Below are 18,449 nucleotides of genomic sequence, written 5' to 3'. Positions count from 1 at the left end.
CCGGCTGAGTTACCCCAACATTTTCTGTCTATCTTTGGTGTAAACAAGCATCTGCAGTTCTTTCTTACACCGACTAAGTACATGTTATACCAAATGTGAAGAAATCCTATCCTGAAGAATCTTCTCCAATAGCTTCCCTCCCACTGATGTGAAGCTCAGCAACCTTTAATTTTCTGGATTATCTGAATTATCCTTCTTCAACAAAGGACCAATATTGGTTATTCTCTAGTCACTTGGCACATTGCATATGTCTTAAGAGGATACAAAGATCTTTATCAGGGCCCCAACAATCTCATGTCTGAAGAAGGATTTTGGCCCAAAACATTGCCTATTCCCTTCACTCCATAGATGCTGCCGCACCTGCTGAGTTTCTCCAGCACTTTTGTCTACCTTCGATTTTCTAGCATCTGCAGTTCCTTCTTAAACATCTCTTGTCTTGCCTTTGTCTACAACCTGGGAATAGACCCGAACCAGGCTCTGGGGTCTCATCCACCTTAATATTCTTCAATAGATTCCATGCGTTTTCCATCTTGATATCAACATGCTGCCCTAGGCCATTAGCATACCCCACATTGGCTATTGGGAGGCCTAAGATATTGGGAGGCCTAAGATATAACCCCATCATAATGGCAGCATCTTTCTTATTTTTGGGCTCCACTCATATGGTCACAGTAGATAAACTCTCCAGTATGTCCTCTCAGAGTGCAGCTGTGACATTGTCCCTCATGAGTAATGCAACTCTCCATCATTATCACATCCCTCTCTATTACTTGTGAAACATTGAAGCTTTGGCACATTGAGTTGTCCCTCTCTCAACCAAGTCTCAGCAATGAATACCACATTATATTTTCATGCACTACTCCAGGCTCCAAATTAATTTGCTTTACTTAATACACTCCTTACATTGAAATAAACACACTTCATCCCTTGATTCCAACCATATCCATTAACCCACTCCCGTCTGCCCTTTGTGTCAGACGTGTGTAGCATAACCCCCACCTTCCCCTCAATCCCACCACTTGCTGAGGTGTTGCTCTGGTTCCTGCCTTCCTGCCATGTAAGTTGCAACCCACCCACAGTAGTACGAGTAAACCTCCCTTGCCAACCATTAACATGTGTGTCTGGTCGCAAACGGTTCACATAAAACATTAGCTTTCTTCCACCGGGGTTTGATGTCAGCATCAAGCAATGTGATTATTTGATAACAGAACCGAAGTTTGACACAGTGCGAGTTGAAACACAGAATTTGAATCAATCAAATTCAATTTCTCCCTTTGTTTCTTTTGTGCACAAAATGAGTCAGGAAACTGTTTAAATGAACAGCATCCTAAATTCTTCAAAACGCTTCCTGCCTTACAAGATTTCTTTTTTGTCTGTGGTTGTTTAATGCGATTAAATAAAAATCATTAACTGGTTTAGTTTGACAATTCTGGACAGTGCCTTTGTTGAATTATTACAGTTCTAGTGATAAGCTGACTCGCAGAGGTAGAATAATGAGCACTTACAGTATTAAAATAAACCACACACGGGGCCACATAAAGAACTATTCTATGATTTGAAGTACCGATAAATATATCAAATCAGATGATGACTTGTTCTGAGTAGGGGAGACATGGGTCACAGAGAATGAATTTCAGCACCCACAATGAGCCAGGCGTAAAATCTAAGCTTTAGCTTGCTGGCAAGGCCAGTTTTAATATGAGATTGACAAAACGATGAGCCACTAAGCCAAAGTGCCTTCCTCAGATGTTTCCAGCATGAGTTTAGTTGAAACTGAACTACTTATGCATGTAGTGGAAAAATAACCACCAGAATCTCAGCTAAATTATTAATTTTAAAATTGGCTCCCACACATCTACATAAGATAAGCCCAGGGACTTCCTAAGAGACAGTATGAATCATTTAACTGACAGCATTAACCTATGATTTTTTGATTGAGGATTCAGATATTAAGTTAAGATGTTCAAGTCTTGAGTTCAGATTAAAGCTGAGGCTCCTTTGTGTCAGGATTATGGGGGTGTTTCAAGAGCATGCAGCTCTGCAGGCTGTGACATTGCAGACAGAAAATGTAAAGGTATGCCAGCTTCAGAAATCTACAACATTCATAAGAAAAGAAACCTCTGATCAAAATTCATACTCACAGAGGAGATAGCGTTTGATTCATGGATTTGTTAACTTTAGAACTATTGGATATCCTGATGGAGTCAATGACATCTGTTGTTCTTGGAATGCATGTTCCATTTGAACTAATACAATTCCTTCAAGTAGCAGGCTTGCACTATGGTTTTTTTAATAGCTGCTTGATATTGTATGCCAGCTTTGTCTGTGCTGCAGGTTAGACTTGGAATGTATGCTTCAGCAAGATTTGTTTCCAGGCAGTGGATTTTAAAAGTCATATCACAATTCCTGCTACAGAAGTCATGCAATGTCATCAGAGGCTTGAACAAGCCCACAGTGTGGCTGGGCTCCGGCTTCAGCTACCACGCTATTAACATTCATGATCAGCAGCATTTGGCTCTGGAATAAGAAATATCTCAGGACGTTTGCATACTTTAGTTCTGCAGTCAGATATGTATCAAATTCAATTCAGAGCAGTGGAGCATGAAGCACCTTTCCCGCTTATGGATCCTTCCAGGAAATGCATGTGTAATGTGTAACACTTGTGCCCACTCAACTGTTCGTTTCTGCAAGCCAAGTTATTGTTATACATTGCATGTTCAAGTACATCAGAGTCAGTTCACTCCAATTACTTTAATCTTTCCTGTTGATACGTGATGATTAACATAATGTGCCTCTGGAGGACCAGACACGAGGGATATTGATTCTTATTAAGTTGTTCCAATTGTGCCGATGTAATTCTCAAGTTAATAACACAGAAAAATGTCCACCAGTGGATTCTGTAGCACAGTCCCAGTATTCTGATAACCAATCTAAACAACTTCAACTTTGTATTCACGATTTGTGGTGTTATTTAAGGCATGTTTACATTGCCCTTTAATACAATTTCATGGTACCTTTTATCAGCAGCACGAGAATCCAATTTAGATAGACCTTCAACCGACTCAGAGGTCCTGTACTGCTGTATATTTAAATAAATATCCACAGATAAACAGACACATGAACCGACAGGATATGGAAGGATATGAACTATACACGGGCAAATGTGCAGTTTTAAGTGCCTGTCCCACTAGGGCATAATTTGTGCGTCATCATTTATGCGTCACGACCCACAACGCGAGCGTCGTGATGCGCACGTGATTTGCGCATGGTGCGCATTACACGCGGATGGTGCGTGGTGACATAGGCAGTGAAGCGCGGTCGCGCGCGGCGCCCAAGGATTTTGGGATGTACAAAATCTTTGCGTGCCATCTGCGTGACTCGCAAATGACGCCCAAGTGGGACAGGCCCTTTAGTCCTCCAACATCTAATGCTGAAGGGCCTGTTTCTGTGCTGTAGCATGTTCCATAACTAGATTGTCCATTATAAATTGACGTATTTCAGAGAGCATGTTTTTACTTGACTGGATAAGAACACCATTCATGATGTTTGACACATTCCCCCTGATCACATCGTTGCACGGACCAGAAGAGAGAGGTTAGGATGGGGCAAAGCCTGGCAAGTGAGAAGATGTTTGCTCATTTGCAGAGGGTGAAATAAGTGACAAGGGGTGAAAAGGAGACAAAAGAATGCCGGAAAGGGAGAAATGAAATGTGAAGCAATAAGAATGTGTGTGGAAGGGGCCAGGGGAGAGGGAAAAGTGTGTGTGTGTGTGTGTGTGTGTGTGTGTGTGTGTGTGTGTGTGTGTGTGTGTGTGTGTGTGTGGTGGGGGGTGGGGGTGGGGGGGGGTGTGGGTGGGGGGGGGGGGGGGGGAGGGAGTGGTGGGATTTTAAGGGATATATACTTTTCCCTTATAGATAGGCATGGGAATGTGAGATGATCATATGGAGGAGGGAGAAGAAGGAGGGTGACAGGGGTGGTGGTAGAAACGTGTGTGCATCAGGGTAGGTGGAAGCAGTGGAAAGAGAGGTGGACAGGGGATTATTGCTTGAAACTAGAGAATTCAATGTTCATACCATTGAGTTGAAAGCTACCCATGGAATATGAGGTACTTCTTCCAGTTTTGTATGTGGCCTCACGGGCAATGGTGGAGGCCAAGGACGTGAACTGTTGTCTAGCTGTCAGCAGAATTCATCGTATTATTTGCATTCACATTGCACTATTACTGCATAATATTAAAAAAATATCCTCTAACATTTTGTTTAATATAGGGCAGCATGGTGGCACAGCGATAGAGTTGCTGTCTTACAGCACCAGAGATCTGTGTTCAATCCTGACTATGGGTGCTGTCTGTATGGAGTTTGTACGTTCTCCCTGTAACCTGCGTGGGTTTTCTCCGGGATCTCCAGTTTCCTCCCACATTCCAGGGAAGTACATGTTTGTAGGCTAATTGGCTTGGTAAAATTGGAAATTGTCCCTAGTGTGTGTATGATAGTGGGGATCACTGGTCAGCGCAGACTCAGTGGGTCGAAGGGCCTGTTCCCGAGATGTATCTCTAAACTAACTTAAATTAAAATTATCCTTGCTACTCATACTGCATTGATACTCTCCCAATAAACATTTGTAAACATTTCACTCTGCTGGTCACATCACAGTTTGGTGCCTGATTACTTTATAAACTATGTTAAACTTGTCAAACAGTGTGATGTAGGATAGGTTGCAACAGATCACCAAGAAACATTTGGTTTGTAGTTTTTTTATAGTTTAGTTTAGTTTAGAGATTCAGTGCGGAAACAGGCCCTTTGGCCCACCGAGTCCGCGCCGACCACTGATCCCCGCACTACTCTACACACACAAAAGCGACACTTTTACATTTATGCCAAGCCAATTAACAAACTTGTACATCTTTGGCGTGTGGGAGGAAATCGAAGGATCTCAGAGAAAACCCACGCAGGTCAGGGGGAGAACGTACAAATTCCGTACAGACAAGCACCCATAGTCAGGATCAAACCCTGGTCTCTGGTGCTGTAAGGCAATAGCTCTATCTATAGCCTGATGATTTTGAAGTACCTTTAGTGGCCATTTGGCCTGTTTTGCATGTCACTGATGATGGCATGTGCCTTTAAATTTTAGACTGCCCGTTGTATGGTGGGTGGGATTTGTGACATGTTTTTGAGCGTGTTTTGGAGCTGGGATACTTGCGCAGAAGTTTAGTTTTTAGTTTAGTTTGGAGAGACGATGGAGAAGGTTAACCCTTCGACCATGCCAATGTTATGGAGACACGAGGAGTTTTGTAATGTTTAAAGTTGCAAATTGGAATTCAAGCAAGATTGCAGGAACAAGTCGGAAAAAACTTGGATGTATCTTACTGTTCACCATCAACAATAAAGTATTTATTCATCAAAAGACTGTGTGTTTAAGCTATTTATGTGAAGAAGCTCTGAAGGTCTCAGAGGAAGTTTGCATGCGTATCGAATATATTCCCCTTATCCATTCTCATCCATTTAGCGGCTAGAGAATTAGTTTCTTGAAAGATATGAATAATCTGCTGCTACAGTACCTGTGTGTGAGCCAGAGAGTGAGCTGAGAAGCCTTGAATGTTGTGTCGGGCCATCATGTACTTCCACCACGTCATTCAGTGCAGTTTGAAAAAATGTAAACTGGCCAAAGACAACTGCATGGGGAAGAGACAAAAGAATAACATTCAAAAGGCATGAATTAAATTAACACAGAAAATTAAATAGCATCATTTTGTTGTATTGCCAACTACATAACTAGGCCTCTCCATACAATTGTAAAACAAGAGTGATTTAGAAATAGATCCACCATCAAAAAATCAAATTTAAAAAAGTGTCTTGTGACTTTGTAAGGGGTGTTAAAAAACAAATGTTGCAGTCTGAAATAGATAATTGATAGAATTCGAATATGAATCATTGAGCTACTGATGAGCCTTTCACAATCACAAATTAATTTAATAATTGATACATGTGAAGGAAAGGGATCATGTAAATACTTGCTTAGCAACCATCAAAAAGAGAACCTCTGTTCTGAAAATATATCCTACATGCATATATCACATAGAACTGGAAGTATTAAATACAAATATATTTCAACATAAATGATCAGAAGTCAATTGTGCCATATACTGTTGTTTCAATCACAAGTGTTCCATACCATAGTCTTTAGACACAATAATGGAGTATAAACAAGTCTGTCCACCAGTGTAGTTCTTTGGGTAGTTTGGAGACAAAATTACACCCTCTGATCCAATGTATTGGCCTCCACAGGGTGCTGGAAAATAAAGCAAAAGGTTTACAGAAATGTAATGCAGCAATCACTCTGTTTGATGCAGGGCAAGGAAGATTCTGTTTGGTTGGCAGCACACTATGAGTGGTGGGCAGGGGAGTATTACTTTAAACTAGAGAATTCAATGTTCATACTATTGTGTTGAAAGCTACCCAAGTGGAATATGAGGTACTGTTCTTTCAGTTTTGTATGTGACCTCACTCGAGTAATGGAGGAGGCCAAGGGTGTTAACTGCTATCTAGCACGATTCATCCAATTGCACATTGCACTAATACAGCACTAATACATTGCACTAATACAGCATAATATATTTTTTGAAATCCTCTAATGTTCTTTAATATAGGGTAGCATGATTGCACAGCGATAGAGTTGCTGTCTTACAGCACCATAGATACGGATTCAACCCTGACTATGGGTGCTGTCTGTATGTTCTCCCTGTAACCTACATGGGTTTTGTCCGGCTTCTCCAGTTTCCTCCCACATTCCAAAGACGGACATGTTTGTAGGCTAATTGGCTTGGTAAAATTGAAAATTGTCCCTAGTGTGTGTATGATAGTGTTTGTGTGCTATATTATATATACACCATGCTTATATGTGACCACCCTGTGATATTTGGTGAACATTCATTCTTAATCTGCCTCATTGCCATGTTTCCTGGGCTGCCGCATCTCAAGTACATCGCCACAAATTCTCTTCACCAGAAACGTTGCTATTGTTCTTTCCGAAACTGTCATTTCCATGTTTAATGTGGCCACTGCCTTATCTAATCCTTGGAATCCATTTTGTTCCATAAGTGTTTCCCAGGGAGTTTCAACAGTGGTCAGTCATACTTGAGGATTGATTTGACGTATAATAGATGATAATTTCAACCTAAACATGTTTTCTTTATTTCAAGGTTATATTGCATTCATAATAATACACACAGGAAGTTAGGAGGATGACACACAGGAGCTAAACATACAGGGGTATTCAATATTCAGGAAGGATAGACAGAAAGGAAGAGGAGGTGGTGTAGCATTGCTGGTTAAAGAGGAGATTAATGCAATAGCAAGGAGAGGCATTAGCTTAGATGCAGCAGAATTGGTATGGGTAGAACTGCAAAATAGCGAAGGGCAGAAAACGCTTGTTGGAGTAGTGCACAACCCACCAAACAGCAGTCGGGAGGTTGGGAATAGCATCAAGCAGGAAATTAGGGATGCATATAGCAAAGATACAGCAGTTATCCTGAGAGACTTTAATCTACATATAGATTGGGCCAACCAAATTGGTAGCAGCGCTGAGGACGACAATTTCTTGGAATGTATACGGGATGGTTTTTAAACCAATATGTAGAAGAACCGACTAGAGGACAGTCAATCCTAGACTGGATATTGTGTAATGAGGAAGGATTAGTTAGTGATCTTGTTGTGCAAAGCTCCTTGGGCAACAATGACCATAATATGGTGGACAAAAATGCTGGAGAAACTCAGCGGGTGAGGCAGCATTATGGACTGAAGGAAATAGGTGACGTTTCAGGGTCGAGACCCTTCTTCAGACTGAAGATGTGAGACCAGCCTTACGTCGGTAGTGTGGTCGATTGTTAATGATGTATTTAGAAAGCAATGGCAGGATCGGTTAAAGTCAGCATGAATTTATGAAGGGGAAATCATGCTTGACTAATCTTCTGGAATTTTTTTGAGGATGTAACAAGTAGAATAGATAATGGAGAGCCAGTGGATGTGGTGTATCTGGGCTTTCAAAAAGTCTTTGACAAAGCCCCACACAAGAGATTAGTGTGCAAAATTGGAGCACAAGGTATTGGGGGTCGGGTATTGACATGGATAGATAACTGGTTGGCAGACAGGAAGCAAAGAGTAGGAATTAATGGTCCTTTTCAAAATGGCAGGCAGTGACTAGTGAGGTGCCACAAGGCTTGGTGCTGGGACCCCACTTATTTACAATATATATTCCAATATAAGGGTCCATTTCAGAATGACCTTTATATTGGACCCGAAATGCCACCTATTCCTTTTCTCCAGAGATGCTATCTGACCCGCTGAGTTTGCAGCTTTTTGTGTTTATCATTGGTTTAAATCAGCATCTGCAGTTCCTCCCTACACAACAAAGTCACAGCTCCAGGCTGAATTAGCTGTGAAAGAAAATACATTGAAAAACTGTTGAAAATGAAATATCACTAAAAAAACAAATAAAACAAATCAAAATAGAGTATGGGTGGTTTTGCTGTTCAAAGGGATCAGGATGTACTACAACACAAATATTAAAGGACAAAATCCAGGTGCAGGAAGTAATAAATGGCACCTTTATAACAAGATGGTATAATGCAGCGCCTGCTAGCGCACACATATATCGAACCCGGCTTTCGGAAGCCGCATTCACGTGGCTCGGGAGGGGTCGCTTGTTTTGCGCAGTTTTTTCACTTACGCGCGTTAGTTCAGCGCTGACCACCGTTGTGGGCAGACGTGTCTGAAGAACCTGTATACTGGATATCGAACTTTTGAATAAAGATCTGTTGAAAATTCCAGTAGTCGTTTCTCCGACCACTAAAATGGTTTGATTGCAGAGGAGAGCAGGCATTAAGGCAATTGTATGGACCTACTGTGGGTACATGTTGAGTAGTGATCTTCATCACTTCAGTTACAACAGCATATTTTTGGCATGGTCGGAGTGTTGCAACAATCTCTGAACTGGCTTCAAAAATAGTAGTAATGAGCTGATTTCATCCTCTGTCCAGTAAAATCCAACAGGTTACCACACCATAAACTTGAGCAAATTCTTTTCTCTCATGTTCCATGAAATTATATCCTTTCTAATGCAACAAAATTATGACCCAAGTTTATTATAGAATCTTGGGGTCATGCAGCATGAAAACAGGCCCTTCGGCCCAACTTGCCCACACCGACCAACGTCCCATCTATGCTAGACCCACCTGTCTGCATTTGACCCATATCCCTCTAAGTCTGTCCTATCCATGTACCTGTCTACATTTTTCTTAAACGTTGCAATAGTACCTGCCTCAGCTACCTCCTCCGGCAGCTCATTCAATACACCCACCCTCCTTTGTGTGAAAACATTACTTCTCGGGTTCCTATTATACCTTTCCCCCCTCATCTTAAACCTTTAGTTCTCAATGTTCCTACTCTGGGCAAGAGATTCTGTGTGTCCACCCGATTTATTCCTCTCATGACATTGTACACATTTGTACATTCTGTGAAGCTGACAATAAGGTTCCAACATCAACAGATTTACTGAGAGAGGGGGTGGGTATATTCACACAGTGAGAAGACATCAAATGAAGTAAATAGCCTAGGTATGATGAATTTGCACAGTGCAATATCTATAAAGGCTGAGGAATAAATGAGCTGCCCACTTTCCTGGGCACTTAACAGTTAATGATGGAAATGCACAAAACGATGGAGTAACGAAGTGTTTCAGGTAACATCCCTGGAGAACGTGGGTAGGTGAGAGGAGAAGATCTTCTTCATAGTAGGCATACATACATTGTATTAATGATATTGGAAGAATTATGTTTTGGCACGTGGAAAATATATTAGTAAATTATATACGGAGGGAGGAGTAAGCGGCAAGAGAATTGAAGTATTGGAATTTTTGTTGTGATAACGAAATGGGGGTTACTGCAAAGAAAAGAGTCATTGTGTCAAATGCAACTGGGTTTAACCTTTTCCGTGAGAATGATTGTTACCTGAACAAGATGGTACTGGCTTATTCCAGGAAGGCTTCCCATCTTCTCCCATGATGCAGGTCAGGGTTGAATAACCAACTGCCTCATAGCCACTGTCACAGTAAAAGGTCACTGTAGATCCAAGCTTGAGGTCTGTTCCAACCCTTGTGCCATTCTTGATCATTCCGGGATCAAAGCAAGATTCTCTGGGGTTCTCTGTAAGAAAAAAATAATCATAAATGACTTTGTTGTCCTTACTTATAATGTCATAGAGTCATACAGGCCCTTCAGCCAAATTTGGCCAACATGTCCCATCTACAGCAGTTCCACCTGTCCGCGTTTGGCTCAAATCCCTCCAAACCCGTCCTGTCCATGCACCTGTCTAAATGTTTCTTAAAAATGTTGCAGTAGTCCCTGGCCCAACTATCTCCTCTAGCAAGTCATTCCATACACCCATCTCCCTTTGTGCGAAAAACTTACCCCATAGATTCCTATTAAATTTTTCCCCCTTCACCTTAAACCTATGTCCTCTGTTCTGATGTTTCTGGTCTATGCCCCCATCCTTTTTGAGTTACTCATTTTTCATTTCCGACTTCTTACTCTAGCCCTTTGAGTGTGTTAATTTACTACTCCGTAACTGATATTAGAGCATCCATATCTCAAAAAACATCTCCCTGGAACAGTTTGGTTAAACCACCCCATCTAATACTTCCAGATGTAGAAAAAATGCCACCTCCAATACCCTCATTGGGACAACTGCCCTGACTCGAACACCACCAACTGACTTTCTCAGCTGTGAGGCACCTAGATTAATTTTCCACATTAAAATAAAACAAAAAATCTGGGGTTCTGTTGACATTGAAGAGGAATAAATTGAATCAGGGAATGCAAAGCTGATGTGTCACTGAGGATATTTCCCATTATTCCTGTCTTTATTTTGCAACATTTAAGTGCTGACAGAAATTTCCACTGTCAGTCATTCTTGCCTTTCTATAAAGTAAAAGAAAAAAACAACTTTTAAATAAAGAAGAGTAAATAGAAATTGGAAAGGGTGATTGATGCAATTCTCAGCTTTTCTTTTCAGTTGATCTGCAAAATAAATTCTGGGAAATAGATTTGTCTCTTTGTAGAATTTCTGACAAATGAGCTTCGAAGAAATGCATGTGAGAGGTTTGAGAGAAAAATTTGGGATAAAACTGACGAGACCCAATCCTCAATAAATGTTCAACCTGAAAAATATACCAGAGATCTAAGTTGCAGTTGTCATTGAGGAAGACGATATTGAATTAGGGATTGCAGGGAGCATGATCAGCCAAGAAACTGCACACCATTCAAGAGTATCCAAGCAAGGCACGGTGGTGCAGCAGTAGAGTTGCTGCCTTACTGCACCAGAAAACCAGGGTAGATCCCGATTATGTATTGATTCTGTACGTTCTTCCCATGACCTGCGTGGGTTTTGTCCGGGAGCCACAGTTTCCTCCCTCACTCCAAAGACGTACAGGTCTGTAGGCTAACTGGCTTGGTAAAATTGTAAATTGTCTCTAGCGTGTAGGATAGTGTTAGTGTGCAGGGGTCACTGGTTGTCATGGACTTGCTGGTTGGGTTGAAGGGCCTGTTTCTGCACTGTACCTCTGAACTAAACAACACTGGGTGTAGTTTCAACAGCAGCCTAGAATCTGTTAAATGGATTTAATGTTTTATTTTTAAAAAGCTCTGCCCACAGGTGCGTCATTGTACTCTGAAATAATGTAATTGGCATCAGGAAGCTGCATTTCATGAAGTGTTCTAATGTGAGTCTGGAACTGAGGCTTACAGTTAAGTGTGTGGGAAGGATAGCTGCATCTCCATATGATAAGTCTGCTCTGGGTTATGGCAGGGTTCTGACCTTGAAAACTGTTCGTAACCTAAATAGTTTGCAAGTCAGAAATGCAGCCACCAAATGAGTTCCCAGATGTCAGAAGATGCCTATGGAGATAGACAGCCTGGAGAGGCATCATTAAGGGGCTGTCCCACTGCAGCAACCTAATTGGCGAGTTTAGAAGAGTTTAGGAGAGTTTGAAAAAGTGTCATGTTGAAGAACTCCTTCGATTATGTAGAAGACCTTCTTCGACCTCCTTCGACAATGTTAAAGACTAGCTTCGACTAGCTTCTGGAAAATTGGACGCCGAATAGTGGAGAGTGAAGACGACTCCCTTCGATCTCCTTTCGACTATGCTGAAGACTATCTACGACTACCTTCGACTACCCTCCATTACCTACGAATAACATGCCGACCTACTACGACCTACTTCGACTATACCTACAAGTAAAAAAAATATTTATTGTCTCCATGGCGACCTTTTTTATGTTGAAAAATACGGCGCGACCTAGCTGAGGCCTCGTCTACGCGGGGACTACTCTCGAGCATGTAGGAGAGTTACAAAGACCTCCTAGAATGTCATGTAGACCATGCTGCGACTGAGTCGAGGGCAAACTCTTCTAAACTCGCCAATTAGGTTGCCGCATAGGGACAGCCTCTAGAGTTTGGTTTTGTCTTTCTTCATAATAAAGCTGACATTAACAAATTTAGCCTGAGCCTATCTCGGGCTAATTCATCATCGTTGAAAACATTAGCGACGCAATGGTGCTGGTTTCCAATGCTAATAATTATATTATTTTTAAAGATTTTCCTGCAGTTTTAAATGCAATAGATGGTTTAAAAAAAGGACACAGCTGCTTGCTGGACAGCATATCTCTGGACAGGATTTGCAAAATGGACTTCAATGGGTTACTAGAATGTACTTGAATTCAATGTGGTAAATGCCAACTTGCGTCAAGGACAGCAACCTTCAGCAGCCGATCCATCCCACCAATCTCCCATAAAGTCAATCATGCGTACATGGTTTTTAAAGACTTTGACATTCATAAACTGGGGCGATCAATATATGAATTTAGACATCTAGGTCAGAAAATAACATCCTCTTTTTCACTTCCAAGTTTTTGTTTCTAAAAAGCTGAGGAGAGAGCTGAGCAGATTTTAAAACATATTTAGTTAAATGTGAATTAAAATATCATCTGTCTTGATTTGAGGCTGAACGAAAGGTCTCAATTTCCCCAAGAATACATTCTGCTGTTAACCTGCTCAATGCCAAATCCATTTTACATCTGGAACAAGGGATTTCAGAGTTAAACCACGACCTCATCCCTGCAGTTGCTCTATGTTGGAGTTTCAAGTCAGAAGAAGCTTTTCATTAATTTAACAATCATTTAATTTTACACGTTAGAGATACAGTGTGGAAACAGGCCCTTCGGCCCACCGAGTCGGTGCCGACCAGGGATCACCCTGCATGTCATTGGAGTGTGGGTGGAAACCAAAGCTGCCGGAGGAAACTCACGCGGACACAGGGAGAATATACAAACTCCGTATAGACAGCATTCATAGTCAGGATCGAACCCGGATCTCTACTCTACTTGGCAACTCTACTGAAGCATCACTGTGCTGCCCCAAATTAAATAAATAAATAAACAGTGCAAAATGTGGAAATGATTCCTTTAAGAATGACGTCTGTAAAACTTTGAACCACGTGCTTGTTATTTTGTTTAATTGTTCCATCAATCAAATTATCATTGAATTTTATAGTAGCAGTGATTTCCATGATTACTGAAATCAAATCAAGTGCAACTTGCAGTTGAGCTGAAATTTTTACCTCTTTACCTCTGCTCAGAGTTCCTCACTCATTCATTACAATTGAGTAACACAGGTACACCATCAATTTTCCAGCACCTTTGGTTCCAGATTATCCATTTTGCCAGACCAAACTAGCTTGCATAATAATATTTCAAAAACACACCCCTGACCCAATAGTTATACCTCTGCCATGTATCTAAAGCACCATGGACTGCTAGAAACTTAAATAAAGAATAAACAATAAACAAAGAAGTGAACAATTAACTCTTTCTGGATGGAGACATACGCCCCATTGCTGTCCTAATTAATTATAGAAGTGGTCAATATTATATAAAGTTATTGTGCACTGAATCCCACCAATGAAGGTACCTCCTGCAAAATGGCCGACTTTCCAACCCTCCCTCTGGGTTGGCTAGTTCACCTCAATAGGCCTCATACTCACAAGCAGCATAACTCTGATTTTCAAGAGCAATGCTCTTGTAATTTTGTCTAGATTACAGGAGATGCCGGACCATCAGATGCCAGAAAATCAGTGGTGGACTGGTAAGTAACAACCAAAACCATTTACTGCTGGTAAAGCAAGAACATTTCAGGTTACATTGGGAAGCATGCAAATGCTCTCTGTGTTCATGACTCCAGACTTTGAGGTGCTAATTGTCAACCTGTTACACAGCCATCTTATAATACCAGAGGATTGTTGCAAAAGGAAAAGTGCGAGATGAAAATCAGAGTTATGCTGCGTGTGAGTATGAAGCCTATTGAGGTGAACGAGCCAACCCAGAGGGAGGGCGGGAAAGTCAGCCATTTTGCTAGAGGTACCTTCATTGTTGGGATTCTCTGCACAATAACTTTATTTAATATTGACCACTTCTATAATTAATTAGGACAGCAAAGGAATTCTTGCCTGGAAATTCATGCCTCATAACTGAAACATTAAGTGGACATTAATTAATAGGTTAAAACTGCAGACATCCCCCCCGTCTCATTCAACCTGAAATCTATTCTTGATAAAGATTAATTTCCTCACAGTGTGCAGAGAGCAAGAAAATGATACCCGTCTATGACCTCATGCTGAGACTTCCACTGCAATGAGGGCAAGGACTAAGATCAGGATTGGGATGAAGTGAAATACACCAAATCATATTTTACTGAAAATTGTTTTTCTGTTATTAACCATTTTGAGTACAGAAAACTAGAAACCCTTGCATCTGACATAATTCCTCTGGATAGGATTACAACAGAAAATGCTGGAAAAGCTCAACAGGTCAGTTAATGCTTAGTTTTGACCTTCCATCATTCTAACAATAGATTAGCAGCATGAAGTATTAACAGTGCACCTACTGTATCTCCAGTCACCAGGGTAGGCCTGTCACTTGCCTTTAGTATTTTCTGCTTATACTTCAGAATTTCAACGTTGCTGAATTTTACTTGTGTATGAAGGCAGACATTGCCAAACACTCTAAAAGTAAGAATTTCTCATCTTTTTGGAAGTAGATTATAATACAAAATTGGGAACCCAATATACAATGACATCAATCTTGTGTAGGAAGGAACTGCATATAGACACAAAAAGCTGGAGAAACAGCAGGTCAGACAGCATCTCTGGAGAAAGGGAATAGGTGACTTCTTGAAGCTGGACCCTTCTTCAGACTGAGAGTCTGAGGTAATGCAGATACTGCTTTATACTGAAGATAGACACAAAGTGCTGAAGTAACTCAGCAGACCAGTCAGCATCTCTGGAGACAAAGAATGGGTGAGGTTTCGGGTCGGAACCCTTCTTCAGTACAGCGGATTCAAAACTGATTCAAAACTTATAATCTAGCCCATATTCTCCCAATTCAACCCCTCTCTCATATTCCTTCCACACCCCTCTTCACCCCTCTTTATTTAAAGGTAAATAAGTGGCAGCTAATAATGTAACTACAGATACCATTTAATTGAAGGCTGTTGTTTTTACTTGTGCGCCATCAGTGGGGCCGTGTTGAGATGACCATAGCTGACCATGAATAGAATGATAAATCAGCTAAATCGTTTCATTGCTTCTAAACATGATCTGCCCCCAAATTCATTTCTGCACTGATGTCCTTAGGAATGATAGAGAGATCAATCCTTTATTGTCATTCTACACATGATGTCCTTAGCTTCAGGAAGCTGTCGTTCAGGAGAACCCATGGTACTCATTACTGTGGCACTTTATTTGTATGACAATTAACTACAGCATAACTCGGAGCTTTTTTGGGAATCATCCCCTGGCGTTGCAGTGACAACCACGTTTGTCTAACTCCGCATCCTCTACACATCAGAGAAAGAAAACAGAAAGGGATACATTTATTTAGAGCTTTAAATAACCCCAGGATATCCCAAAGGTCATTACAGTCCATGAAGTGATTTTTGAAGTGCCGTTTGTTTTATAACATGGAAACATGACAAATAATTTGTGTAAATCAAAGTCACCAAAACAGCAAAGCGATAATGATAATTAGTTTTATTGAAGTTGGTTGAAGCATTAATTTGCCCTGGATACCAAAGATGGCATCCCGCTGTTCTTCAAAGCAGCAATGCGATCTATTTTATATCCACCCGAGAGAACAGCCAGGGCTCAGGCTGACAGAAGCTACATCCAATACAATCCAGTGTGTAGAAAGGAACTACAGATGCTGGCATATAACCGAAGATAGATACAAATTGCTGGTGTAACTCAGCGGGTTAGGCAGCATCGCTGGAGAAAATGGATGAGTGACGTTTCGGGTTGGGACCCTTCTTCAGACTGAAGTCAGCATAATTGCATCTCAAGAATTTTCGGACATTCATTAAAAATGATCTAATAAACAGCGAGTGGTGTGACAGAAACTCAACGGTTATATTTTCATCGCAAGACTTCAGCGCATACCTGTTGCTCCCACATCTGTGTTTGTTCACTCGTGTGTTCGCTCATGTGTCAGACGACGTACTGCCTTCATTTGCCACAGCCAGTGCCACATCTGTGCCTCTGTGGAGATCGCCCGCAGTGCATGCCTCTCCGTCGCAAGTCAGTAGGTGGGCCATTGTCTGTACCTCTCCACAGTTGCACTTGTCGGAGTTCTAGAGGCCCCACTTCTCCAGGTTGAGTCCGCAACATCCCACCAGTGCGAAGGCGGTTTAGGGCTTTCTAGGTAGTATAAGGCAGGAGGTGTCCTGCTGCCATCTATTGTTTGGTTTTGGTGCTTGGTTCAGTTGGCTCTAGTTCCATGACGCTGTTCCGACTCTTCAGGCGTTTCTTGGCATGTTGGTGATTGTGCAAGGGGTGACGGGGGTCTGTGTCCGCATTGAAGCTTTCTACTGCAGCTGCCCGATCACGGTTCGTCTGTGCCTGCCAGCTTGTATAGATGTTCAACCTTTGTCGGCTTCAGGCATCCTGTGGTTTTCCTGCAGGCAGTGTTCAATGCAGAGTCCACCTTGCGTGCATGTTTAGAGGGGCTCCAGGTGGGGCTTGCATATTCTGCCACTGAGAATCTCAGTGCACTGATAGGATAAGTCTTTGGAATTCAGTACAACACATCGAATGAAGAAAAGACCATGCTAAACAGGACACCGTGTGAGAACTTGGAAGAGGACACAGGGAAGGATGCGTTTTTCAGTTTGTGGCTATATTTAGTCATGGAGCAAGGGGCAGCACAGTAACACGTTGGTAGAGCTGCAGTATTACAGCGTCAGAGATCCGGGTTTGATCCTGACTATGGGTGCTGTAGGTACGGAGAGTGTACGTTCTCCCCGTGACTGTGTGGGTTTCCTTCAGGTGATCTAGTTTCCTCCCACATTCCCAAGACGTGCAGGCTTGTAGGCTAATTTTCTTCTGTAATTGTCCCGAAGTGCGTCGGATTTAACAAGTGTACGGGTGATCATTGGTTGGCACAGACTTGGCGGGCTGAAGGGTCCGTTTCCGCGTTGTATCCCTGAAGTGAATTTCAGAGAGGAGCCTCATCTGAGATAAATTTGTGCTTCATTGAATTCTGACACCTGCTACAGTCACCTACTCTTTGACAATAGACAATAGACAATAGGTGCAGGAGTAGGCCACTCGGCCCTTCCAGCCAGCACCGCCATTCAATGTGATCATGGCTGATCATTCCCAATTAGTACCCCGTTCCTGCCTTCTCCCCATATCCCCTGACTCCGCTATTTTTAAGAGCCCTATATCTAGCTCTCTCTTGGAAGCATCCAGAGAACCTGCCTCCACGGCCCTCTGAGGCAGAGAATTCCACAGCTTTGGGATGCTGGTGTGATTTAACTACCATGGGTACCTTTAAATGATGCAGGCACTTGTAAAATTGAGGTGCTGTTGACACCACCAGCTGATCAGAATGGTCTAAACATTGCAATCATGTTGATGAGCTGGAGGTACAAGGTTGATGTGATGCCTGCATCGGCTATGACAGATGAGCATTGATTCTAAATAACAATTGCCTTCTCTGCCTTTGAGTTTGGCCTCTGCTTTATCCCATAGGCATTATTTGGTGTTTGTGTCAAGTGAACTTCTCTTTATATTGGCTTAGTCCCACTGACAGTTAGCCGGGGGCTCCAGAAATCACTGTGGCTAACTCGAATATGCTGGTCATTTTTGAACCTGTGCACAGTGAAATGTAAGTGTGGACAGACGAGGTCAGTTGCTAGTGACCTGACCTCCCACTCCATCTCCAAAATGGCCACTGTGTCCAAGGACAATCTGTAACAAATTGAGCAGAAGGGGCCCATAAGACAGTGAACCTGACCCCTCATCATGTGTTCCACCAGTGGTGGTGTACAACAGCAACAATAATTTAA

At 41.9% G+C, this 18,449-nt stretch overlaps 1 protein-coding gene across 1 annotated transcript in view; it reads right to left on the bottom strand.

Moving 5' to 3' along the window:
* csmd2 (CUB and Sushi multiple domains 2) overlaps positions 1-18,449 on the bottom strand; it is a 577,487-nt gene that overhangs the window by 251,187 nt on the left and 307,851 nt on the right. Inside the window, 3 exon segments of the mRNA XM_055656152.1 lie at positions 5,558-5,671; positions 6,172-6,288; positions 10,004-10,198. Of these exon segments, the coding sequence (XP_055512127.1) occupies positions 5,558-5,671; positions 6,172-6,288; positions 10,004-10,198 (426 nt within the window).

Source organism: Leucoraja erinacea, chromosome 26 (assembly GCF_028641065.1).
Source record: "Leucoraja erinacea ecotype New England chromosome 26, Leri_hhj_1, whole genome shotgun sequence".
NCBI classification, from domain to species: Eukaryota; Metazoa; Chordata; class Chondrichthyes; order Rajiformes; family Rajidae; genus Leucoraja; species Leucoraja erinaceus.
Note: the sequence above shows the minus strand (reverse complement) of the source record. Positions and strands in the feature narration are given on the sequence as shown.